General features: G+C 44.4%; 1 protein-coding gene across 1 annotated transcript; it reads left to right on the top strand.

Moving 5' to 3' along the window:
* The first annotated feature begins 12,812 nt into the window (after positions 1-12,812).
* Positions 12,813-17,328, top strand: LOC112237197 (extracellular calcium-sensing receptor-like). Its single transcript, XM_042295007.1, has 11 exons — positions 12,813-13,042; positions 13,150-13,441; positions 13,760-14,002; positions 14,140-14,238; positions 14,407-14,722; positions 14,806-14,978; positions 15,134-15,364; positions 15,934-16,057; positions 16,152-16,345; positions 16,455-16,733; positions 16,847-17,328. The coding sequence occupies exons 1-11, from the start codon at positions 12,813-12,815 to the stop codon at positions 17,273-17,275; spliced, it is 2,610 nt and encodes an 869-aa protein (XP_042150941.1). The 3' UTR covers positions 17,276-17,328.
* The last annotated feature ends 5,133 nt before the right edge of the window (positions 17,329-22,461 follow it).

Below are 22,461 nucleotides of genomic sequence, written 5' to 3'. Positions count from 1 at the left end.
AATCCTTCAAATCAAATCAATCAAATCAGATTTTATTTGTCACATACACATGGTTAGCAGATGTTAATGCGAGTGTAGCGAAATGCTTGTGCTTCTAGTTCCGACAATGCAGTAATAACCAACAAGTAATCTAACTAACAATTCCAAAACTACTGTCTTATACACAGTGTAAGGGGATAAAGAATATGTACATAAGGATATATGAATGAGTGATGGTACAGAGCAGCATAGGCAAGATACAGTAGATGGTATCGAGTACAGTATATACATATGAGATGAGTATGTAAACAAAGTGGCATAGTTAAAGTGGCTAGTGATACATGTATTACATAAGGATGCAGCCGATGATATAGAGTACAGTATATACGTATGCATATGAGATGAATAATGTAGGGTAAGTAACATTATATAAGGTAGCATTGTTTAAAGTGGCTAGTGATATATTTACATTTCCCATCAATTCCCATTATTAAAGTGGCTGGAGTTGAGTCAGTGTCAGTGTCAGTGTGTTGGCAGCAGCCACTCAATGTTAGTGGTGGCTGTTTAACAGTCTGATGGCCTTGAGATAGAAGCTGTTTTTCAGTCTCTCGGTCCCAGCTTTGATGCACCTGTACTGACTTCACCTTCTGGATGATAGCGGGGTGAACAGGCAGTGGCTCGGGTGGTTGATGTCCTTGATGATCTTTATGGCCTTCCTGTAACATCGGGTGGTGTAGGTGTCCTGGAGGGCAGGTAGTTTGCCCCCGGTGATGCGTTGTGCAGACCTCACTACCCTCTGGAGAGCCTTATGGTTGTGGGCGGAGCAGTTGCCGTACCAGGCGGTGATACAGCCCGCCAGGATGCTCTCGATTGTGCATCTGTAGAAGTTTGTGAGTGCTTTTGGTGACAAGCCGAATTTCTTCAGCCTCCTGAGGTTGAAGAGGCACTGCTGCGCCTTCTTCACAATGCTGTCTGTGTGACTGGACCAATTCAGTTTGTCTGTGATGTGTATGCCGAGGAACTTAAAACTTGCTACGCTCTCCACTACTGTTCCATCGATGTGGATAGGGGGGTGTTCCCTCTGCTGTTTCCTGAAGTCCACAATCATCTCCTTAGTTTTGTTGACGTTGAGTGTGAGGTTATTTTTCTGACACTACACTCCGAGGGCCCTCACCTCCTCCCTGTAGGCCGTCTCGTCGTTGTTGGTAATCAAGCCTACCACTGTTGTGTCGTCCACAAACTTGATGATTGAGTTGGAGGCGTGCGTGGCCACGCAGTCGTGGGTGAACAGGGAGTACAGGAGAGGGCTCAGAACGCACCCTTGTGGGGCCCCAGTGTTGAGGATCAGCGGGGTGGAGATGTTGTTGCCTACCCTCACCACCTGGGGGTGGCCCGTCAGGAAGTCCAGTACCCAGTTGCACAGGGCGGGGTCGAGACCCAGGGTCTCGAGCTTGATGACGAGCTTGGAGGGTACTATGGTGTTGAATGCCGAGCTGTAGTCGATGAACAGCATTCTCACATAGGTATTCCTCTTGTCCAGATGCGTTAGGGCAGTGTGCAGTGTGGTTGAGATTGCATCGTCCGTGGACCTATTTGGGCGGTAAGCAAATTGGAGTGGGTCTAGGGTGTCAGGTAGGGTGGAGGTGATATGGTCCTTGACTAGTCTCTCAAAGCACTTCATGATGACGGAAGTGAATGCTACGGGGCGGTAGTCGTTTAGCTCAGTTACCTTAGCTTTCTTGGGAACAGGAACAATGGTGGCCCTCTTGAAGCATGTGGGAACAGCAGACTGGTATAGGGATTGATTGAATATGTCCGTAAACACACCGGCCAGCTGGTCTGCGCATGCTCTGAGGGCGCGGCTGGGGATGCCGTCTGGGCCTGCAGCCTTGCGAGGGTTAACACGTTTAAATGTCTTACTCACCTCGGCTGCAGTGAAGGAGAGTCCGCATGTTTTCGTTGCAGGCCGTGTCAGTGGCACTGTATTGTCCTCAAAGCGGGCAAAAAAGTTATTTAGTCTGCCTGGGAGCAAGACATCCTGGTCCGTGACTGGGCTGGATTTCTTCTTGTAGTCCATGATTGACTGTAGACCCTGCAACATGCCTCTTGTGTCTGAGCCGTTGAATTGAGATTCTACTTTGTCTCTGTACTGACGCTTAGCTTGTTTGATAGCCTTGCGGAGGGAATAGCTGTACTGTTTGTATTCGGTCATGTTACCAGTCACCTTGCCCTGATTAAAAGCAGTGGTTCGCGCTTTCAGTTTCACGCGAATGCTGCCATCAATCCACGGTTTCTGGTTAGGGAATGTTTTAATCGTTGCAATGGGAACGACATCTTCAACGCACGTTCTAATGAACTCGCACACCGAATCAGCGTATTCTTCAATATTGTTATCTGACGCAATACGAAACTTATCCCAGTCCACGTGATGGAAGAATACTTTCCGAATACACTGTATGTTCTCATATTTCCAGAGTTGCTGGAGGGCTTTGGAAACCCATGTATGTATTTGTGACACCATATATTCTACATTTTGTGGAGGAACATGAACTGCTTTGGAGGCACATAGTTGCAGGGAATGACAAACACATTTAATGTAGACCTAACACGGATTGTGTTCTTGAAGTTTTGTCAGGACGGAGCTGTTTTTGCTGCACATTGTGTTGCAGCCATCTGTGGCCAGACCGATGCAGTTTATTGTCATCAAGAAACCTGAACAAGGCATTGGCAAAGGTCAGTGAATCAGCAGCTGGAATGATTGTTACATCCCAAGTTATCTACAGTTGCAATGCTGGAGTGGCATTTGGATGCGTGTCCATCACATCTGCCAGTGTCACACTTCAGCATCTGCGGTGAAAGGTGGCAGAGCTAGAGTGGTGTTTGTCAGACCATGAGAGCATGAGACATCCCAAAAACTTTATTAGTCCAGTTAGGCTAGTTGAGAACAAGTTCTCTATGAGGTGAAAGGTGGCAGATCTAGATTGGTGTGTGCCAGGCTTGAGACATCCCAAAGATCTGTCTTCTCAGGTAAACATCTGTAGCGTCCGATTGGTTTGACCTACAAACTATAACTTCTTGGAAAGAGGAGACTCTCACGAACACGTTGGTGATCTCCATGTTGCTCCACGACCCCCACAAGTATCAGGAGACTCGTCTGAAGCCGGTACCATCGACGTGCCAACTTCTGCTTCTTATGATAAATTTTTTTGACTGTCCCTTTTGTTATTTATGAATGTGTTATTCAATGTGTTTCTATGGGCTATAGTAGTAAAGGCCACAATCAATATTTTATCAAATACATTTGTTATATATTTGTTTTATAAATAAAGGGGTCCTACATTTTTTTAAATCAAATAGGTAAATGACCAACAGTATGACCATCTTAAAAAATGTAATGTCAGTTTAGAACCCCCCACCCCCCCTTAGATTCTGAAGAAATTATGGAGTTATTCCCATATGTAGTTCCTGTGTCAAACGATGTCCTGGCATTAGGAAACAAAGTAGCATTTCTCTTGTTTTTCTCCATTTGTGAATGAGAAATAAGATCTAGTGGTGGTGGGCTTGGATTTCTGATTTGACTACAGGAAGCTTTTCTGTCAGCTCCTGTGATGCTCTGAATTAATTCCATTATACCCTGTTCTCTTTCCCAGTCTTTGCTCTTTTTTCAGCCATATTTTACCCATTTACCTGGTATTCTGATGGTAGAACTGTGTCTAGCATTTACCTGGCATTCTGATGGTAGAACTGTGTCTAGCATTTACCTGGCATTCTGATGGTAGAACTGTGTCTAGCATTTACCTGACATTCTGATGGTAGAACTGTGTCTAGCATTTACCTGGCATTCTGATGGTAGAACTGTGTCTAGCTTTTACCTGGCATTCTGATGGTAGAACTGTGTCTAGCATTTACCTGGCATTCTGATGGTAGAACTGTGTCTAGCATTTACCTGGCATTCTGATGGTAGAACTGTGTCTAGCATTTACCTGGCATTCTGATGGTAGAACTGTGTCTAGCATTTACCTGGCATTCTGATGGTAGAACTGTGTCTAGCTTTTACCTGGCATTCTGATGGTAGAACTGTGTCTAGCATTTACCTGGCATTCTGACGGTAGAACTGTGTCTAGCATTTACCTGGCATTCTGACGGTAGAACTGTGTCTAGCATTTACCTGGCATTCTGATGGTAGAACTGTGTCTAGCATTTACCTGGCATTCTGATGGTAGAACTGTGTCTAGCATTTACCTGGCATTCTGATGGTAGAACTGTGTCTAGCATTTACCTGGCATTCTGATGGTAGAACTGTGTCTAGCCAGTAAGCGAGCGTATCCAATCGGTTCCTCTGGCCTCAACTCTGGCATAATTAATCGGGTCATAAATTATCTAAATTAGGAGAGACGATGTGGGAAGACTTGAGAACTATACAGCCTTTGTACCAGGTTGAAGAAGAGACGGGAAACTAAACTAGTTCGGAAACTAATGACGTCATTTTCAGTTTATAACCTGTGGTAAATCATGTTCAGTACTCTCGAGAATAAACGCTGCTGATTGATTTTGAGACTGGTCTCTGTCCATTTTATGCAAATAAGAGCCTTACAAATTCTTAGGAATTGACAGAGTGTTTAATGTTAATTGGGTATTAAAACATGTAGGAATTTAATTCCTGTAACAGTTTACCTGGCATTCTGATGGTAGAACTGTGTCTAGCGCTTACCTATCATTTTGACGGTAGAACTGTGTCTAGCGTTTACCTGGCATTCTGACGGTAGAACTGTGTCTAGCCAGTAAGCGAGCGTATCCAATCGGTTCCTCTGGCCTCAACTCTGGCACCACTTCTCATAGCTCTCTCTCTCTCTCTCTCTCCTTTGACTTCAACTTTCTGGCAAATGTTAGCTAGCTGGCTACATAACCAGAGAGTATCTCTGAAACTGTTGGATTATAATTTCTCAGTTTCTCTCCCTTGCTGTGTTGGCTGTAGTGATTGGTAGGACTGGGGGCATTGAGGAAACACAGAAAAGAGGCAACAAACATTTTTGTGGGAGGAGTATGTAGCTACCTAGTGTCGTTGGTTGAATCTCACGTCACTTGTCACGACCTGCTGGCCTCCTCACACTGACGTGACTCATCTGCCTGCATCAGCTGCAGCTCTCTCTGTCTCAGCAGTACACACACACACACGCCGCTCTGTACCATCCCAATGACTGTATATGAAACTCCCCTCGCACCACTCAACTTGGAAGTTGCCCACAAACCCACAAGCCGTGACCAATACATTGTCAACTGTGATATACACGTGTAATTTTCAAAAGTAGCACAATTTAACGGTAAAACCGAGAACATCGCAACCCTGGCATTTAACCCTGGAGTGCAACCCTGGCATGTTGTATTAAAAAATATATATTTCACCTTTATTTAACCAGGTAGGCTAGTTGAGAACAAGTTCTCATTTACAACTGCGACCTGGTCAAGATAAAGCAAACAGTGCGACAGAAACAACAACACAGAGTTACACGCAGAATACACACACATACAGACAATAATACAATAGAAAAAGTCTAACAATGTTTGCAAATGAGGTAGGATAAGGGAGGTAAGGCAATAAATAGGTAGTAGTGGCAAAAAATAATACAATATGGCAATTAAACATTGGGGTGATAGATGTGCAGAAAATAAAAAATAACACTATGGGGATAAGGTAGTTGGATGGGCTGTTTACAGATGAGCTATGTACAGGTGCAGTGATCTGTCAGCTGTTCTGACAGCTGGTGCTTAAAGCTAGTGAAGGAGATGTGAGTCTCCAGCTTCAGTGACTTTTGCAGTTCGTTGTAGTCATTGGCAGCAAAGAACTGGAAGGAAAGGTGGCCGAAGGAGGAATTGGCTTTGGGGGTGACCAGTGAAATATTCCTGCTGGAGCGCGTGCTACGAGTGGGTGCTGTTATGGTGACCAGTAAGCTGAGATAAAGCGGGGCTTTACCTAGCAGAGACTTGTAGATAACCTGTAGCCAGTGGGTTTGGCGACGAGTATGAAGCGAGGGCCAACCAACAAGAGCGTACAGGTCGCAATGGTGGGTAGTGTATGGGGCTTTCGTCACAAAACGGATGGCACTGTGATAGACTACATCCAGTTTGTTGAGTAGAGTGTTGGAGGATGACATCACCGAAGTCGCGGATCGGTAGGATGGTCAGTTTTATGAGGGTATGTTTGGCAGCATGAGTGAAGGATGCTTTGTTGCGATATAGGAAGCTGATTCTAGATTTCATTTTGGATTGGAGATGCTTAATGTGAGTCTGGAAGGAGAGTTTACAGTCTAACCAGACACCCAGGTATTTGTAGTGGTCCACGTATTCTAAGTCAGAGCCGTCCAGAGTAGTGATGCTGGACAGGCGAGCAGGTGCGGGCAGTGATCGATTGAATAGCATGCATTTAGTTTTAATTTGACACACTGAACTCTGTCTAAGAAGTAGTTGGTGAACCAGGTGAGTCAGACATTTGAGAAACCAAGGCTGTTGAGTCTGCCGATAAGAATGTGGTGATTGACAGAGTCGAAAGCCTTGGCCAGGTCGATGAATACAGCTGCACAGTATGGTCTCATATCGATGGCGGTTATGATATCATTTAGGATATTGAGCGTGGCTCAGGTGCACCCGTGACCAGCTCTGAAACCAGATTGCATAGCGGAGAAGGTACAGTTGGATTCGAAATGGTCGGTGATCTGTTTGTTAACATGGCTTCGAAGACGTTAGAAAGGCAGGGTAGGAGAGATATAGGTCTGAGCAGTTTGGGTCTAGATTGTCTCCCCCATTGAAGAGGGGGATGACCTCGGCAGCTTTCCAATCATTGGGGATCTCAGACGATACAAAAGAGAGGTTGAACAGGCTAGTAATAGGGGTTGCAACAATTTTGGCGGATAATATTAGAAAGAGAGGGTCCAGATTGTCTAGCCCGGCTGATTTGTGCTGGGTCCAGATTTTGCAGTTCTTTCAGAACATCAGCTATCTGCATTTGGGTGAAGGAGAAATGGGGAGACTTCGGCAAGTTGCTGTGGAGTTTGTGCTACAGGGTGCAAATTTCTGTTTGAAAAAGCTAGCCTTGTCACGCCCTGGTCTTAGTATTTTGTGTTTTCTATATTTATTTGGTCAGGCCAGGGTGTGACATGGGTTTATTTTGTGTTGTGTTTATGTATGTTTTTTTTTTGTAGGTTTTGGGATTGTGGCTTAATGGGGTGTTCTAGCAAAGTCTATGGTTGCCTGAGGCGGTTCTCAATCAGAGGCAGGTGATTCTCATTGTCTCTGATTGGGAACCATATTTAGGCAGCCATATTCTTTGAGTGTTTGGTGGGTGATTGTTCCTGTCTCTGTGTTTGTTGTCACTAGATAGGCTATATAGGTTTTCACGTTCCGTTTGTTGTTTTTGTATTGTTCGCTTTTCTTCTTTATTAAACATGTATGTAAATTACCACGCTGCATTTTGGTCCGACTCTCTGTCTCTGATTCGGACATGCTTATTTAAGATGTTGAGGAAAGCACTTTTAAAGAATAACAAGGCATCCTCTACTGACGGAATGAGGGCAACATCCTTCCAGGATACCCGGGCCAGGTCGATTAGAAAGGCCTGCCTGCTGAATTATTTTAGGGAGCGTTTGACAGTGATGAGGGGTGGTTGTTTGACCTCAGACCCAATACGGACGCAGGCAATGAGGCAGTGATCGCTAAGATCCTGGTTGAAGACAGCAGAGGTGTATTTGGAGGGCAGGTTGGTTAGGATGATATCTCTGAGGGAGCCTGTGTTTACGGATTTGGGGTTGTACCTGGTAGGTTAATTGATCATTTGTGTGAGATTGAGGGCATCAAGCTTAGATTGAACGATTGCTGGGGTGTTAAGCATGTCCCTATTTAGGTCACCTAACAGCTCAAGCTCTGAAGATAGATGGGGGGCAATCAATTCACATATGGTGTCCAGGGCACCGCTGGGGGCAGAAGGTGGTCTATAGCAAGAGGCAACGGTGTGAGACTTGTTTCTGGAAATGTTGATTTTTAAAAGTAGAAGCTCAAATTGTTTGGGCACAGACCTGGATAGTAAGATAGGTCTGTGCCCTGGCATGCAGTCACCAAAGAGCTACAGTATGTGTCTGCACTGTGGGATACAGGGAGAAAGGCGCGCTCACTGGCTGTGCACTGCTGTCTTTTAGGGAGTCCATGTCATTTACCTGTGCACAATCAAGTGTGGAAAGAGAGGCAAGCATTGCTGCCTATTACAAGGAGCTGCTACCTATTAGACTACCTACAAGCACTGCTACCTATTAGATATCTCTGAGAATTTAGAACATGCTTAATATGTAGCACTGAGAATTTAGAACATGCTTAATAAATAGCACTGAGAATTTAGAACATGCTTTATAAATAGCACTGAGAATTTAGAGCATGCTTAATAAATAGCACTGAGAATTTAGAGCATGCTTAATAAATAGCACTGAGAATTTAGAGCAATGATTTTTTGGTTTAAATTAAGACATTTAGAAACAGTATAGCCAGTAATAAATCTGTCCCCTCTTGTAGTCATTAGACAGGTAGTATTCCTTTGTCAGCAATTGTGTCCCCACAGTTGAGCACATTTCCCTGGGGTTGGAAATTACACGTCTCTTGCTCAAGGGTGGGGAAGATCCCCTCTGAAATATATGCGGATTTTGAGGGGTGGATATACTGTATATTGATCAAAGGAACACATATTGTTCTATCAGTACAAGTCCTTTTTTCAGTTTTAACCAAATGTGCTGTTTAACAATTTTTAGGGGATCAATTAGATTTTGTAGTTCGATTTGTACCAAATGGTCAAACCTCCAGAGTCTCTGCCTCTATTGACAGAGCTGTGTTTCTGTGACGGCACCATTACCTCTCTGTAGCCTGTGGGACAGTGAGTGACAATGTCTGCCTTACACCATGTCTCCTACAGAATGATTACCTCTCTGTAGCCTGTGGGACAGTGACCTCTCTGTAGCCTGTGGGACAGTGAGTGACGACGTCAGCCTTACACCATGTCTCCTGCAGAATGATGACGTCAACATCTTTAAGATTTTTGTTGAAATCCAATGCTAAACTCTTCAGTCCAAAGGTTGATGAGTTTAGGATCTGAATGTTCCACATGCTAACTGATAGGTTGATGAGTTTAGACCCTGAATGTACCACATGCTAACTGATAGGTTGATGAGTTTAGGCCCTGAATGTTCCACATGCTGACTGATAGGTTGATGAGTTTAGGCCCTGAATGTTCCACTTGCTGACTGATAGGTTGATGAGTTTAGGCCCTGAATGTTCCACATGCTGACTGATAGGTTGATGAGTTTAGACCCTGAATGTTCCACATGCTGACTGACAGGTTGATGAGTTTAGACCCTGAATGTTCCACATGCTGACTGATAGGTTGATGAGTGTAGGCCCTGAATGTTCCACATGCTGACTGATAGGTTGATGAGTTTAGACCCTGAATGTTCCACATGCTGACTGACAGGTTGATGAGTTTAGACCCTGAATGTTCCACATGCTGACTGATAGGTTGATGAGTTTAGGCCCTGAATGTTCCACATGCTGACTGATAGGTTGATGAGTTTAGGCCCTGAATGTTCCACATGCTAACTAATAGTGATTTCATGTTGCAAAAATAAAGAATAGCAGAGTCAGAAATACAACTACACATTTTTTAATTGTTAAGAGTGAGATGAATAGAATACAAGCAAAAAAATATATGTTATATATTATATTATATTATCCACTACCGTTCAAAAGTTTGGGGTCACTTAGACATTTCCTTGTTTTTGAAAGAAAAGCACATTTTTCGTCCATTGAAATAACATGAAATTGATCAGAAATACAGTGTAGACATTGTTCATGTTGTAAATGACTATTGTAGCTGGAAACGGCAGAGTTTTTACGGAATATCTACATAGGCGCACAAAGGCCCATTTATCAGCAACCATCACTACTGTGTTCCAATGGCACGTGGTGTTAGCTATTCCAAGTTTATCATTTTAAAATGCTAATTGATCATTAGAAAACCCTGTTGCAATTATGTTAGCACAGCTGAAATCTGTTGTTTTGATTTAAGAAGCAATAAAACTCGCCTTCTTTAGACTAGTTGAGTATCTGGAGTATCAGCATTTGTTGGTTCGATTACAGGCTCAAAATGTCCAGAAACAAAGACCTTTCTTCTGAAACTCATCTGTCTATTCTTCTTCTGAGAAATGAAGGCTATGGGAGAAATTGCCAAAACACTGAAGATCTGGTACAATACTGTGTACTACTCCCTTCACTACTCCCTTCACAGAACAGCGCAAACTGGCTCTAACCTCAATAGAAAGAGGGATGGGAGGCCCCGCTGCACAACTGAGCAAGAGGACAAGTACATTAGAGTGTCTAGTTTGAGAAACAGACACCTCACAAGTCCTCAACTGGTACCCGCAAAACACCAGTCTCAGCATCAACAGTGAAGAGGCGAATCTGGGATGCTGGCCTTCTAGGCAGAGTTCCTCTGTCCAGTGTCTCTGTTCTTTTGCCCATCTTAATCTTTTATTTTTATTGGCCAGTCTGAGATATGGCTTTTTCTTTGCAACTCTGCCTAGAAGCAGAGTACAATAGGTGTGTGTGTGTGTTTGTGTGCTTGTGTCCATGTTTTGGAACTGCTGAACGTAACGCTCCAATGTATACTGAGATTTGTTTGTATAGATATGATCCTTATCGAACAAAACATACATCTATTGTGTAACATGAAGTCCTATGAGTGTCATATATGAAGAGGGTAGAGGTGGGTGAGTGGAGGTGTTAGGGGTGGTGAGGGGCTGCGGTTTCTCTCTAGGAGTCTCTACAGTCTGCTCTATCTGCTGTAGCACCCTCTTGATGACAGACAACTCCTTTGCCATCTCCTCCTTTACCTGCACCAGCTCTCTCTTCATGGTGGCTTTTACCTCCTCAAGCGCTGTGGTAAGGCTCTCTCTCAGCTCCTAGACAGAGTTATTCAGCTGGGACCTGCACTGGTTGATCCTGTCCTGTAGAAGCTCTGTGTCTGGGCTGTAGGTGGTGTAGCTGAGGGGCTGCTCCTTTAGGTCAGTAACCCATACCTCTAACTCTAACACAGAGAGCCTGTATCTCAGCAGGCAGATGGTGGTCTTGACTATGTTGGTTGTAGGCAGGTAGGGGGCAGGATAGACCTGTTGTGTGGTTGTAGGTCTGGGCCTGGGCTCGTGCTGTTGGGGTGCCTGAGGAGAGAGGTCAGGGGGCTGTCCTTGTCTTTTTTGGATTCCGCTATCTTCCTTAGGGAAGTCCTGCACGTGGGGAAGTCCTGCACAAAAGAGCTGAGTGCAGCGTCACTGCCCTGGACCATGACAGTGCCGTTCTGGTGCATGTTTACCCTCAGAAACCTGTTTTCCTGGTCCTTCTCGCTGTCCTCAAAAATGTGTATTTGCCTTCCCTTGCAGATGCCTTTCTTTGTTGTACAGCTGAAATGCCTGGTTCCAGCTGTAGTGTGGTCTGTGTGGTCTGTGTAAAATAACAGGTTTGTAACAGTCCTGTTGTGTGAGCAGTCTGCAAAGAAAGTATCCCGGTTCTCCCTCAGAATTATGTGTTTAAAATTGAGTCTTCCCTTCTCTGATTTGATTTCTGCTTGAAATTCAAAAAAAGGGGAGAAAGTCTCTGTCTGCTGCTGCTGGTGTTGCCATGGTTACCACCAGTAAACAGTTGGAGTTAGATGGTAAGCTAGCTGGCACATTTGATTTTGGCTACCTAGCAAGGTTAAGATTGGTCTTTTAATTCACTTTCTGTCAATCTTGTCGTCCTGTGTTGATCTTCAGTTGTACAATTTGGTTACCTATACATGTATTGCTCATTTAAATGTGTTAATCTCACTCTTAACAACCAGAAAGTTATAAAAAGTCAGGAGCTGTTATTCTGCATGACTTCTCTCTCTCTCTCTCTCTCTCTCTCTCTCTCCATCTCTCTCTCTCTCTCTCTCTCTCCATCTCTCTCTACTCTCTCTCTCTCTCTCTCTCTCTCTCTCTCTCTCTCTCTCCATCTCTCTCTACTCTCTCTCTCCTCTCTCTCTCTGTATCTCTCTCTACTCTATCTCTGTATCTCACTCTCTCTCTCTGTCTCTCACTCTCTCTCTCTGTCTCTCTCTCACTCTCTCTCAATCACTCGCTGTCCTTCTCCCTAACCCATTTAGCCACAATTGATAAAATAATTTAAAGTACAGTATGATGTAATATCTGTCTGAATGGATCCATCAGATGTTGTTGAAGAACAGATACTGTATCTCCTGTGCTACACATTACCTTCAATAACATCACCCTCACAGGCTTTCTCCAATTACCCCCAATTACCTGCTCCCCAAGTTATCCTCCAATAACAAGTCCCCAATTAACCCCCTCCTGCCCCGTCCTCCCTACAAGCACCCCCTGGTGGCTGTGTGCTTGTTTTTTTAGCCGGGGGCTCATTTCTCCCTATATCAGCAGCTCCCCTTCTCTCCTCTTCCTCTACCTCTTTCACTCTCACACTCTCTGCAGGAGATGCCAGACTGACAGACACTCATCCTCTCTCTCTCTCTGTCTGCCTGTCTCATCAGGATAAGATTTACTGTTGCTAGGTAGGGAGGAGGTAGAACAAGGTTTTGTGTGTCTATCGCTGTTTTTTCAAGTCTGGTTACAGGTGTCTGTGGTGTATATCTTCATTGAAAGCACTTTTTGATCATGTCTTTATGTCTACAGAGTGTTCTGTCTACAAGGTCTTGGTTTGGTCTCTCTCCAACAGGTGACAGAACTCTCCCAGTCTTCGGCCTTGTCTCTCTCCAGGTGATGAGCCTCTGGGGCTGGCAGTGGCTGCTCTACTGTCTCCATGTCCCTGGGTCTGTCTGGGGTCTGGATGGAGGTGGAGAGGGGGCTTGTCAGCTGATAGCTAAGCCTGTCTCGGGCAGTGTTTATCGGGCAGGAGATGTGGTCATTGGGGGCCTGTTCCCCATCCATGTGGAAGCCCCTCTGCCAGAGCAGGAGTTCAGGAGCATTAAGGAAAATTATACCTGTACAATGTATGCAGCTTGTGTGATAGCAGCTTTTTGTCATTGTGTTTTCACCTGAAGATAATGTGTATTCAGTTACCTCATCTCTCTGTTTCTTCCTTTCTTCCGTTTGTCAGTTTCAAACAGCGTGCTTACCGCTGGCTCCAGACTATGATCTTTGCTGTGGAGGAGATTAACCGTGACCCAGCCCTCCTGCCTAACCTCACCCTGGGGTTCCTGGCTTCTGACACATGCCGGTCAGAGGGCACCACCCTGGGGGCAGCCCTTGCCATGGTGACCGGCAAGGAGACCTCCGTGGTGGAAACAGATTGTGGCACAACCCCTGAGGTTCCCGTCATCATCGGGGATGCCCGGTCCACAGCTTCCATCGTGGTGGCACAGACCCTCGGGCCGTTTGATTTACCCATGGTGAGGCAGGGGTTGGATTACAGGTTGGGATGAGACGATGACTCTTTTCACGTTACATTTCAATCTCTTTCTAGATTTCACTCTCTATAAAGTTTAATTCCTTCTCCAACTGCTCTCTGACTTTTACAAATTATAATTATCCTTGACTCTCTCTCTCTCTCTCTCGCTGTCTCTCTCATGATCTCTCTCTCTTTCTCTCTCTCTCTCTCTCTCTCTCTCTCTCTCTCTCTCTCTCTCTCTCTCTCTCTCTCTCGCTGTCTCTCTCATGATCTCTCTCTCTCTCTCTCTCTCTCTCTCTCTCTCCCTGTTCTCTCCCAGGTGAGTTACTTAGCCACCTGTACATGTTTGAGTGACAACTGGAAGTACCCCTCATTCTTCCGTACTGTACCCAGCGATGCCTTCCAGGCTCGGGGCATGGCCAAGCTTCTGCGTCTGCAGAGATGGGTGTGGGTGGGACTGGTGTCAGAGGATGATGACTATGGCAAGTTTGGGGTTCAGCTGCTTCTCCAAGAGCTCCAGGGATCTGGGGTGTGTGTCGCCTACTCTGAGGTCCTCCCCAAGGTACGACCTCACACTTATGATCTGACAATAAACTCTCTCTTTTGCTCTGACTCCTTCTCTCTTCTAATCTAATAGAAACACTCTCTCTGATTTTCTCTGACTCTCTTACCTTTCTCTCACTGATGCTCATCTCCAAGGTACCGTCTAAGAGAAAGATCAGGCACATTGTGGACACCATCAGAGGATCTACTGCCAGAGTGGTGGTGGCGTTTGTAGGATTCACAGGTCATTCAGGGGTGAGCAATTACCAGTCAGAGTATTGTTAATGATTTGTAACACAGCTGTAGCAGTGTCCTTGTGTCTTATCGTGTCTTGATGCCCTTTATAGACACAATCATTTCCTAATTGATAATCTTGCATTTCATCTTGACTATCTTGATCTTTTTAACAATTTCATTCTCCAGGCCCTGATGGAAGAGGTTGTCCGTCAGAACATTACAGATAAGCAGTGGATCGCCTCAGAGGCCTGGGTCACCTACTCTACTATCGCCTCCCCGAAAAACATGCCCTCTCTTGCCGGGACAATCGGTTTTGCCCTGAAGAAAGCTGACATTCCCGGCCTGGGGCCTTTCCTAACACGTCTCCATCCAGATGGGGACTACCAGAAGTCCGACCCCTTCCTGAGAGAATTGTGGGAGGAGATGTTTGGGTGTTCTCTGGGGGTTGACCTCAGCGTGACGCTGTCGTCCAGGCGACAGTGTACTGGGTCAGAGGTCATACGTGAGGGAGGCTTTACACCTAAATCTCAGTTTTTTTGTCCTGATTCCCAATGTTATCTCAGTAAAATAAAGTGTCAATCCTAGGTGAGGGGGAGAGCCAGTATGCTGACGTGTCTCAGCTGAGAGCCAGCTATAATGTGTACAAGGCTGTGTACGCCATCGCCTACGCCATACAGGATATGATGGCCTGTCGACCAGGGGATGGAGTCTTTAATGGTGGACAGTGCCCTGATATCAGGAAGCTTCAGCCCAGCCAGGTGAGGATATCATGTTGATCTGTTTTCAAGTTAAGAACACTAATGTTTCCAGTCAGGATACAGTGAAAACACTTTGTAAGGTTTGAATACTGAAGAACAAAAGCCACAACTGGTTCTAACTCTTAATCCTGTTCAAATGCCCTTTTCTATTTGAGATTGTTCATTATCTGAGGGGAGTGAACTTCAGTACTCCTGTGGGGGAATCTTTCCACTTTGACATGAATGGTGATCCGCCTGCCTCTTATGACATCATCAACTGGCATATGACCCCCGAGGGGACGGCAGAGTTTGTCCAGGTCGGACATTTTCTGTCCTCTGAGGGATCGGACGACCAGTTTCTCATCGACATGGATAAAGTGGTGTGGGGTGGGGGCAGCGGAGATGAGGTTAGAACTGTTCAGTTTAGTTTCACTGTGTGTGTGTGTGTGTGTGTGTGTGTGTGTGTGTGTGTGTGTATATGTATGTGCATGTGCCCGTGTATTTGTGTGTGTGAGTGAGTGATAGAGATTTATTGAGTTTATTACCCTGAAGCAGACATTCAGAAAAGAGAAAGACATAGAGAAGACCAAATAAATAACAGGGGAATGGTAACTCAGACAGAAGGTCCACATGAACGGTGTCTGAACAGTATATTTTTTTAACAATTCAGTTAAGAACATATTCTCATTTACAATGACGGCCTACCCCAGCCAAACCCGGAAGACACTCCCAATCACAGCCAAATGTAATACAGCTTGGATTTGAACCAGGGACTGTAGTGGTGCCTCTTGCACTGATATGCAGTGCCTTAGAATGCTGAGCCACTCAGGGGGAACATGATACTGAATTTGAGATATTTGTGTGGTCATATTCCTGACATAGTCTCCAGACGGGCCCAGCAAGCCTGACTGTCTGTGTAATAATGATGATAATAGCAATGATGATGATGATAACTTCTTCCTCTCCCCCCTGGTAGGTCCTTGTGTCTGTATGCAGTGCTGACTGTCCCCCTGGTACCAGGCATGCGGTACAGAAGGGGAGGCCTGTGTGCTGCTTTGACTGTCTGTCCTGTGCTGAGGGAGAGATCAGCAACACAACAGGTAGTCTATCAACGGTTCTGATTCCAATTCATATTTTTCCTCAATCCTAATTGGTCCTGATTTGGACTCCTCATTCTTCTTCCTTCTCTATCAGGGTCAGTTGAGTGTATTAGGTGTCCAGAGCGGTTCTGGTCCAACCCTGATCGTACGGCCTGCATCCCCCAGCTGGTGGACTTCCTCTCCTACAGCGACACCATGGGGGTCATCCTGTCTGTCATCTCAGTTTCCGGGGCAACACTCACAGCCGGTGCCCTGGCCACCTTCCTCTACCACCGTCACACGGCCCTGGTGAGTTGAATCATATGATCATTTATAGAGGTACTGGACAGAGATGAGATTGTGTCATTTGATTTCTGACATCACTCAGTCTAATTTATCTTTCTCTGTCTCGTTCCAGGTGAAAGCCAACAACTCTGAGCTCAGCTTCCTGCTCCTTCTGTCGCTCAAGCTCTGCTTCCTGTGTGCTCTGGTTTTCATTGGTCAGCCAAAGCCGTGGACGTGCATGCTGAGACACACCCTGTTTGGTATAAGTTTTGTGTTCTGCATCTCCTGTCTGCTCAGCAGGACAGTGGTGGTGCTGGTGGCCTTCAGGGCCACTCTGCCTGGAGAGAACCTGATGAGATACTTCAGCCCCACCCAGCAGAGGATGGGTATCTCACTCTGCACACTCATCCAGGTGAACATCTAGTTTTTACTATATTCTATGAGAATGTAGTTGTTTCCTTCATTGACCATATTATTTGTTTACTAGATACCTAGTTTTCCATCCACCTCCGTTCCCTTACACAGGTGCTGATCTGTGTGCTGTGGCTGGCCTTAGCTCCACCCCGACCTGCTGAGAGGGGGGACAGAGAGGGTCGGGGCCCGAGGGTCGTCCTGGAGTGTGAGGTGGGTTCTGTGGTCGGCTTCTCTCTGGTGCTGGGCTACATCGGCCTTCTGGCCTCCCTCTGTCTCCTCTTAGCCTTCCTGGCCAGGAAACTCCCAGACAACTTCAACGAGGCCAAGTTCATCACCTTCAGCATGCTGATCTTCTGTGCCGTGTGGATCTCCTTCATCCCTGCCTACGTCAGCTCTCCTGGGAAGTACACAGTAGCTGTAGAGATCTTTGCCATCCTGGCCTCCAGCTTTGGGCTGCTGTTCTGTCTGTTTGCTCCAAAGTGTTACATCATCCTTCTGAGACCAGAGAGAAACACCAAGAAATATATGATGTCCAAATAGAAACCACCAAGAAACACATGTTGTCCAATTAGAAACCACCAAGAAACACATGTTGTCCAATTAGAAACCACCAAGAAACACATGATGTCCAATTAGAAACCACCAAGAAACACATGATGTCCAAATAGAAACCACCAAGAAACACATGATGTCCAATTAGAAACCACCAAGAAACACATGATGTCCAATTAGAAACCACCAAGAAACACATGATGTCCAATTAGAAACCACCAAGAAACACATGATGTCCAATTAGAAACCACCAAGAAACATGATGTCCAAATAGAAACCACCAAGAAACACATGTTGTCCAATTAGAAACCACCAAGAAACACATGTTGTCCAATTAGAAACCACCAAGAAATATATGATGTCCAAATAGAAACCACCAAGAAACACATGTTGTCCAATTAGAAACCACCAAGAAACACATGTTGTCCAATTAGAAACCACCAAGAAATATATGAAAATAGAAACACATGAAACACATGTTGTCCAATTAGAAACCACCAAGAAACACATGTTGTCCAATTAGAAACCACCAAGAAATATATGATGTCCAAATAGAAACCACCAAGAAACACATGATGTCCAATTAGAAACCACCAAGAAACACATGATGTCCAATTAGAAACCACCAAGAAATATATGATGTCAAATAGAAACCACCAAGAAACACATGTTGTCAATTAGAAACCACCAAGAAACACATGATGTCCATTTAGAAACCACCAAGAAACACATGTTGTCCAATTAGAAACCACCAAGAAACACATGTTGTCCAATTAGAAACCACCAAGAAACACATGTTGTCCAAATAGAAACCACCAAGAAACACATGATGTCCAATTAGAAACCACCAAGAAACACATGATGTCCAATTAGAAACCACCAAGAAACACATGATGTCCATTTAGAAACCACCAAGAAACACATGATGTCCAATTAGAAACCACCAAGAAACACATGATGTCCAATTAGAAACCACCAAGAAACACATGATGTCCAATTAGAAACCATTAAAAAACACATGATGGACAAAAATTTACTTACACTTCCTCAAATCGTGATTTCAACAGGGGAATGTCCATTCTGTTTTGAAACATTAATTTCCTGCAATACCGTCACTATATTACTTTGTTAATATTAGTATGTGTTCTTATAAAGTGTCGTAATGAAACACGTCTATATGAACAATAAAGTTTACTTAGTGTCTACTCATGCTGGAAGAGTTAGTATTGAGTTTGTCTGACAGAACCTACAGACCCCCTACACATGATTCCTTCGTCACCCAGTCAGTGTGTGTGTATGTGTGTGCGTATGAGTGTGTGTCCCACATCGTATAACAAAATGAAAACAGTAACATTCCACTGTCTGCTTACCCACTGTGGGAACCTCTCCACTCCCCATCACTCCCTCTTCACACCCAGAAGACTCAAGGCTGTAATCGCTGCCAATGGTGCTTCGACAAAGTACTCAGTAAAGGGTCTGAATACTTTATGTAAAGGTGATATTTGTTTTTTTTATTTTGTTTAAATTTGCATTCTACATACATTCTCATACATTCTACATACATACATTCTCATATATACATTCTAAAAAACTATTTTTGCTTTGTCATTATGGGGTATTGTGTGTAGATTTACGAGGGGGAAAAAACGATTTACTCATGTTAGAATAAGGCTGGAATGCGACAAAACGTTGAAAAAGTCAAGGGGCCTGAATACTTTCCGAATGCACTGTATGTTCTCATATTTCCAGAGTTGCTGGAGGGCTTTGGAAACGCATGTATGTATTTGTGACACCATATATTCTACATTTTGTGGAGGAACATGAACTGCTTTGGAGGCACATAGTTGCAGGGAATGACAAACACATTTAATGTAGACCTAACACGGATTGTGTTCTTGAAGTTTTGTCAGGACGGAGCTGTTTTTGCTGCACATTGTGTTGCAGCCATCTGTGGCCAGACCGATGCAGTTTGTTGTCATCAAGAAACCTGAACAAGGCATTGGCAAAGGTCAGTGAATCAGCAGCTGGAATGATTATTATTCCTCCAAATGTGCTTATGATTTGAAAGAGTTTATTGCTGTGTTGTTTTACCAGAACACCCAGCTGCTTTTTAGTAGTGACATCAGTACTTTCATCAGTAATCAATGAGTAAGACACATTCCCAATGTCCTTTATTGGTTCCTCATGCACTGCAGGCCCTGTAACTGCATTTAGGAGTGCTGTGCATTTTTTTTCTGTGAATATTGATTCCTTTCTTTGCAATGTCTTCAACAAAACATCCCAAGTGATCTACAGTTGCAATGCTGGAGTGACATTGGATGCGTGTCCATCACATCCACCATTGTCACACCTCCGCATATGAGGTGAAAGGTGGCAGAGCTAGAGTGGTGTGTGCCAGACCATGAGACATCCCGAAAATCTGTCTTCTCAGGTAAACATCTGTAGCATCCGATTGGTTTGACCTACAAACTATAACTCCTTGGAAAGAGGAGACTTTCTCGAACACGTTGGTGTTCTCCGTTTTGCTCTACGACCCCCACAAGTATCAGGAGACTCTCACGAACACGTTGGTGTTCTCCATGTTGCTCTACGACCGCCACAAGCATCAGGAGACTCGTCTGAAGCCGGTACCATCGACGTGCCAACTTCTGCTTCTTATGATACATTTTTTTGACTGTCCCTTTTGTTATTTATGAATGTGTTATTCAATGTGTTTCTATGGGCTATAGTAGTAAAGGCCAAAATCAATATTTTATCAAATACATTTGTTATATATTTGTTTTATAAATAAAGGGGTCCTACATTTTTTAAAATCAAATAGGTAAATGACCAACAGTATGACCATCTTAAAAAATGTAATGTCAGTTTAGAACACCCCACGCAGCGCCTTAGATTCTGAACAATTAACGGAGTTATTCCCATATGTAGTTCCTGTGTCAAACGATGTCCTGGCATTAGGAAACAAAGTAGCATTTCTCTTGTGTTTCTCCATTTGTGAATGAGAAATAAGATCTAGTGGTGGTGGGCTTGGAATTCTGATTTGCCTACAGGAAGCTTTTCTGTCAGCTCCTGTGATGCTCTGAATGAATTCCATTATACCCTGTTCTCTTTCCCAGTCTTTGCTCTTTTTTCAGCCATATTTTACCCATTTACCTGGTATTCTATTGGTAGAACTGTGTCTAGCATTTACCTGGTATTCTGATGGTAGAACTGTGTCTAGCTTTTACCTGGCATTCTGATGGTAGAACTGTGTCTAGCATTTACCTGGCATTCTGATGGTAGAACTGTGTCTAGCGTTTACCTGGCATTCTGATGGTAGAACTGTGTCTAGCTTTTACCTGGCATTCTGATGGTAGAACTGTGTCTAGCATTTACCTGGCATTATGACGGTAGAACTGTGTCTAGCATTTACCTGGCATTCTGACGGTAGAACTGTGTCTAGCATTTACCTGGCATTCTGATGGTAGAACTGTGTCTAGCATTTACCTGGCATTCTGACGGTAGAACTGTGTCTAGCATTTACCTGGCATTCTGATGGTAGAACTGTGTCTAGCATTTACCTGGCATTCTGATGGTAGAACTGTGTCTAGCATTTACCTGGCATTCTGATGGTAGAACTGTGTCTAGCTTTTACCTGGCATTCTGATGGTAGAATTGTGTCTAGTATTTACCTGGTATTCTGATGGTAGAACTGTGTCTAGCATTTACCTGGCATTCTGATGGTAGAACTGTGTCTAGCTTTTACCTGGCATTCTGACGGTAGAACTGTGTCTAGCATTTACCTGGCATTCTGATGGTAGAACTGTGTCTAGCTTTTACCTGGCATTCTGATGGTAGAACTGTGTCTAGCATTTACCTGGCATTCTGATGGTAGAACTGTGTCTAGGCATTCTTGGTAGAACCTGGCATTTACTGATGATGGTAGAACTGTGTCTAGCATTTACCTGGCATTCTGATGGTAGAACTGTGTCTAGCTTTTACCTGGCATTCTGACGGTAGAATTGTGTCTAGCATTTACCTGGCATTCTGACGGTAGAACTGTGTCTAGCATTTACCTGGCATTCTGATGGTAGAACTGTGTCTAGCATTTACCTGGCATTCTGACGGTAGAACTGTGTCTAGCATTTACCTGGCATTCTGACGGTAGAACTGTGTCTAGCATTTACCTGGCATTCTGACGGTAGAACTGTGTCTAGCATTTACCTGGCATTCTGATGGTAGAACTGTGTCTAGCATTTACCTGGCATTCTGACGGTAGAACTGTGTCTAGCATTTACCTGGCATTTGACCTGGCATTCTGGCATGGTAGAACTGTGTCTAGCATTTACCTGGCATTCTGATGGTAGAACTGGCATTCTGATGGTAGAACTGTGTCTAGCATTTACCTGGCATTCTGATGGTAGAACTGTGTCTAGCATTTACCTGGCATTCTGATGGTAGAACTGTGTCTAGCATTTACCTGGCATTCTGATGGTAGAACTGTGTCTAGCATTTACCTGGCATTCTGATGGTAGAGACTGTGTCTAGCATTTACCTGGCATTCTGATGGTAGAACTGTGTCTAGCATTTACCTGGCATTCTGATGGTAGAACTGTGTCTAGCATTTACCTGGCATTCTGATGGTAGAACTGTGTCTAGCATTTACCTGGCATTCTGATGGTAGAACTGTGTCTAGCATTTACCTGGCATTCTGATGGTAGAATTGTGTCTAGAACTGTGTCTAGCATTTACCTGGCATTCTGATGGTAGAACTGTGTCTAGCATTTACCTGGCATTCTGACGGTAGAACTGTGTCTAGCTTTACCTGGCATTCTGACGGAACTGTGTCTAGAACTGTGTCTAGCATTTACCTGGCATTCTGATGGTAGAACTGTGTCTAGCATTTACCTGGCATTCTGATGGTAGAACTGTGTCTAGCATTTACCTGGCATTCTGATGGTAGAACTGTGTCTAGCTTTTACCTGGCATTCTGATGGTAGAACTGTGTCTAGCATTTACCTGGCATTCTGATGGTAGAACTGTGTCTAGCATTTACCTGGCATTCTGACGGCAGAATTGTGTCTAGCTTTTACCTGGCATTCTGATGGTAGAACTGTGTCTAGCATTTACCTGGCATTCTGATGGTAGAACTGTGTCTAGAATTGTGTCTAGCTTTACCTGGCATTCTGTGTCTA

This window comes from Oncorhynchus tshawytscha, linkage group LG13, assembly GCF_018296145.1.
Source record: "Oncorhynchus tshawytscha isolate Ot180627B linkage group LG13, Otsh_v2.0, whole genome shotgun sequence".
NCBI lineage: Eukaryota > Metazoa > Chordata > Actinopteri > Salmoniformes > Salmonidae > Oncorhynchus > Oncorhynchus tshawytscha.
The sequence above is the reverse complement of the archived record's forward strand: the minus strand, read 5'-3'. Positions and strand labels throughout refer to the sequence as shown.

Excerpts from the sequence above, each read along its gene's own strand:
- LOC112237197 (XM_042295007.1), top strand. The coding sequence starts at position 12,813 with ATGAGCCTCTGGGGCTGGCAGTGGCTGCTCTACTGTCTCCATGTCCCT. Across the intron at positions 14,003-14,139 it reads ACTCTGAGGTCCTCCCCAAG|GTACCGTCTAAGAGAAAGAT; the intron begins GTACGACCTCAC and ends CTCATCTCCAAG. Across the intron at positions 16,058-16,151 it reads AGAGATCAGCAACACAACAG|GGTCAGTTGAGTGTATTAGG; the intron begins GTAGTCTATCAA and ends CTTCTCTATCAG.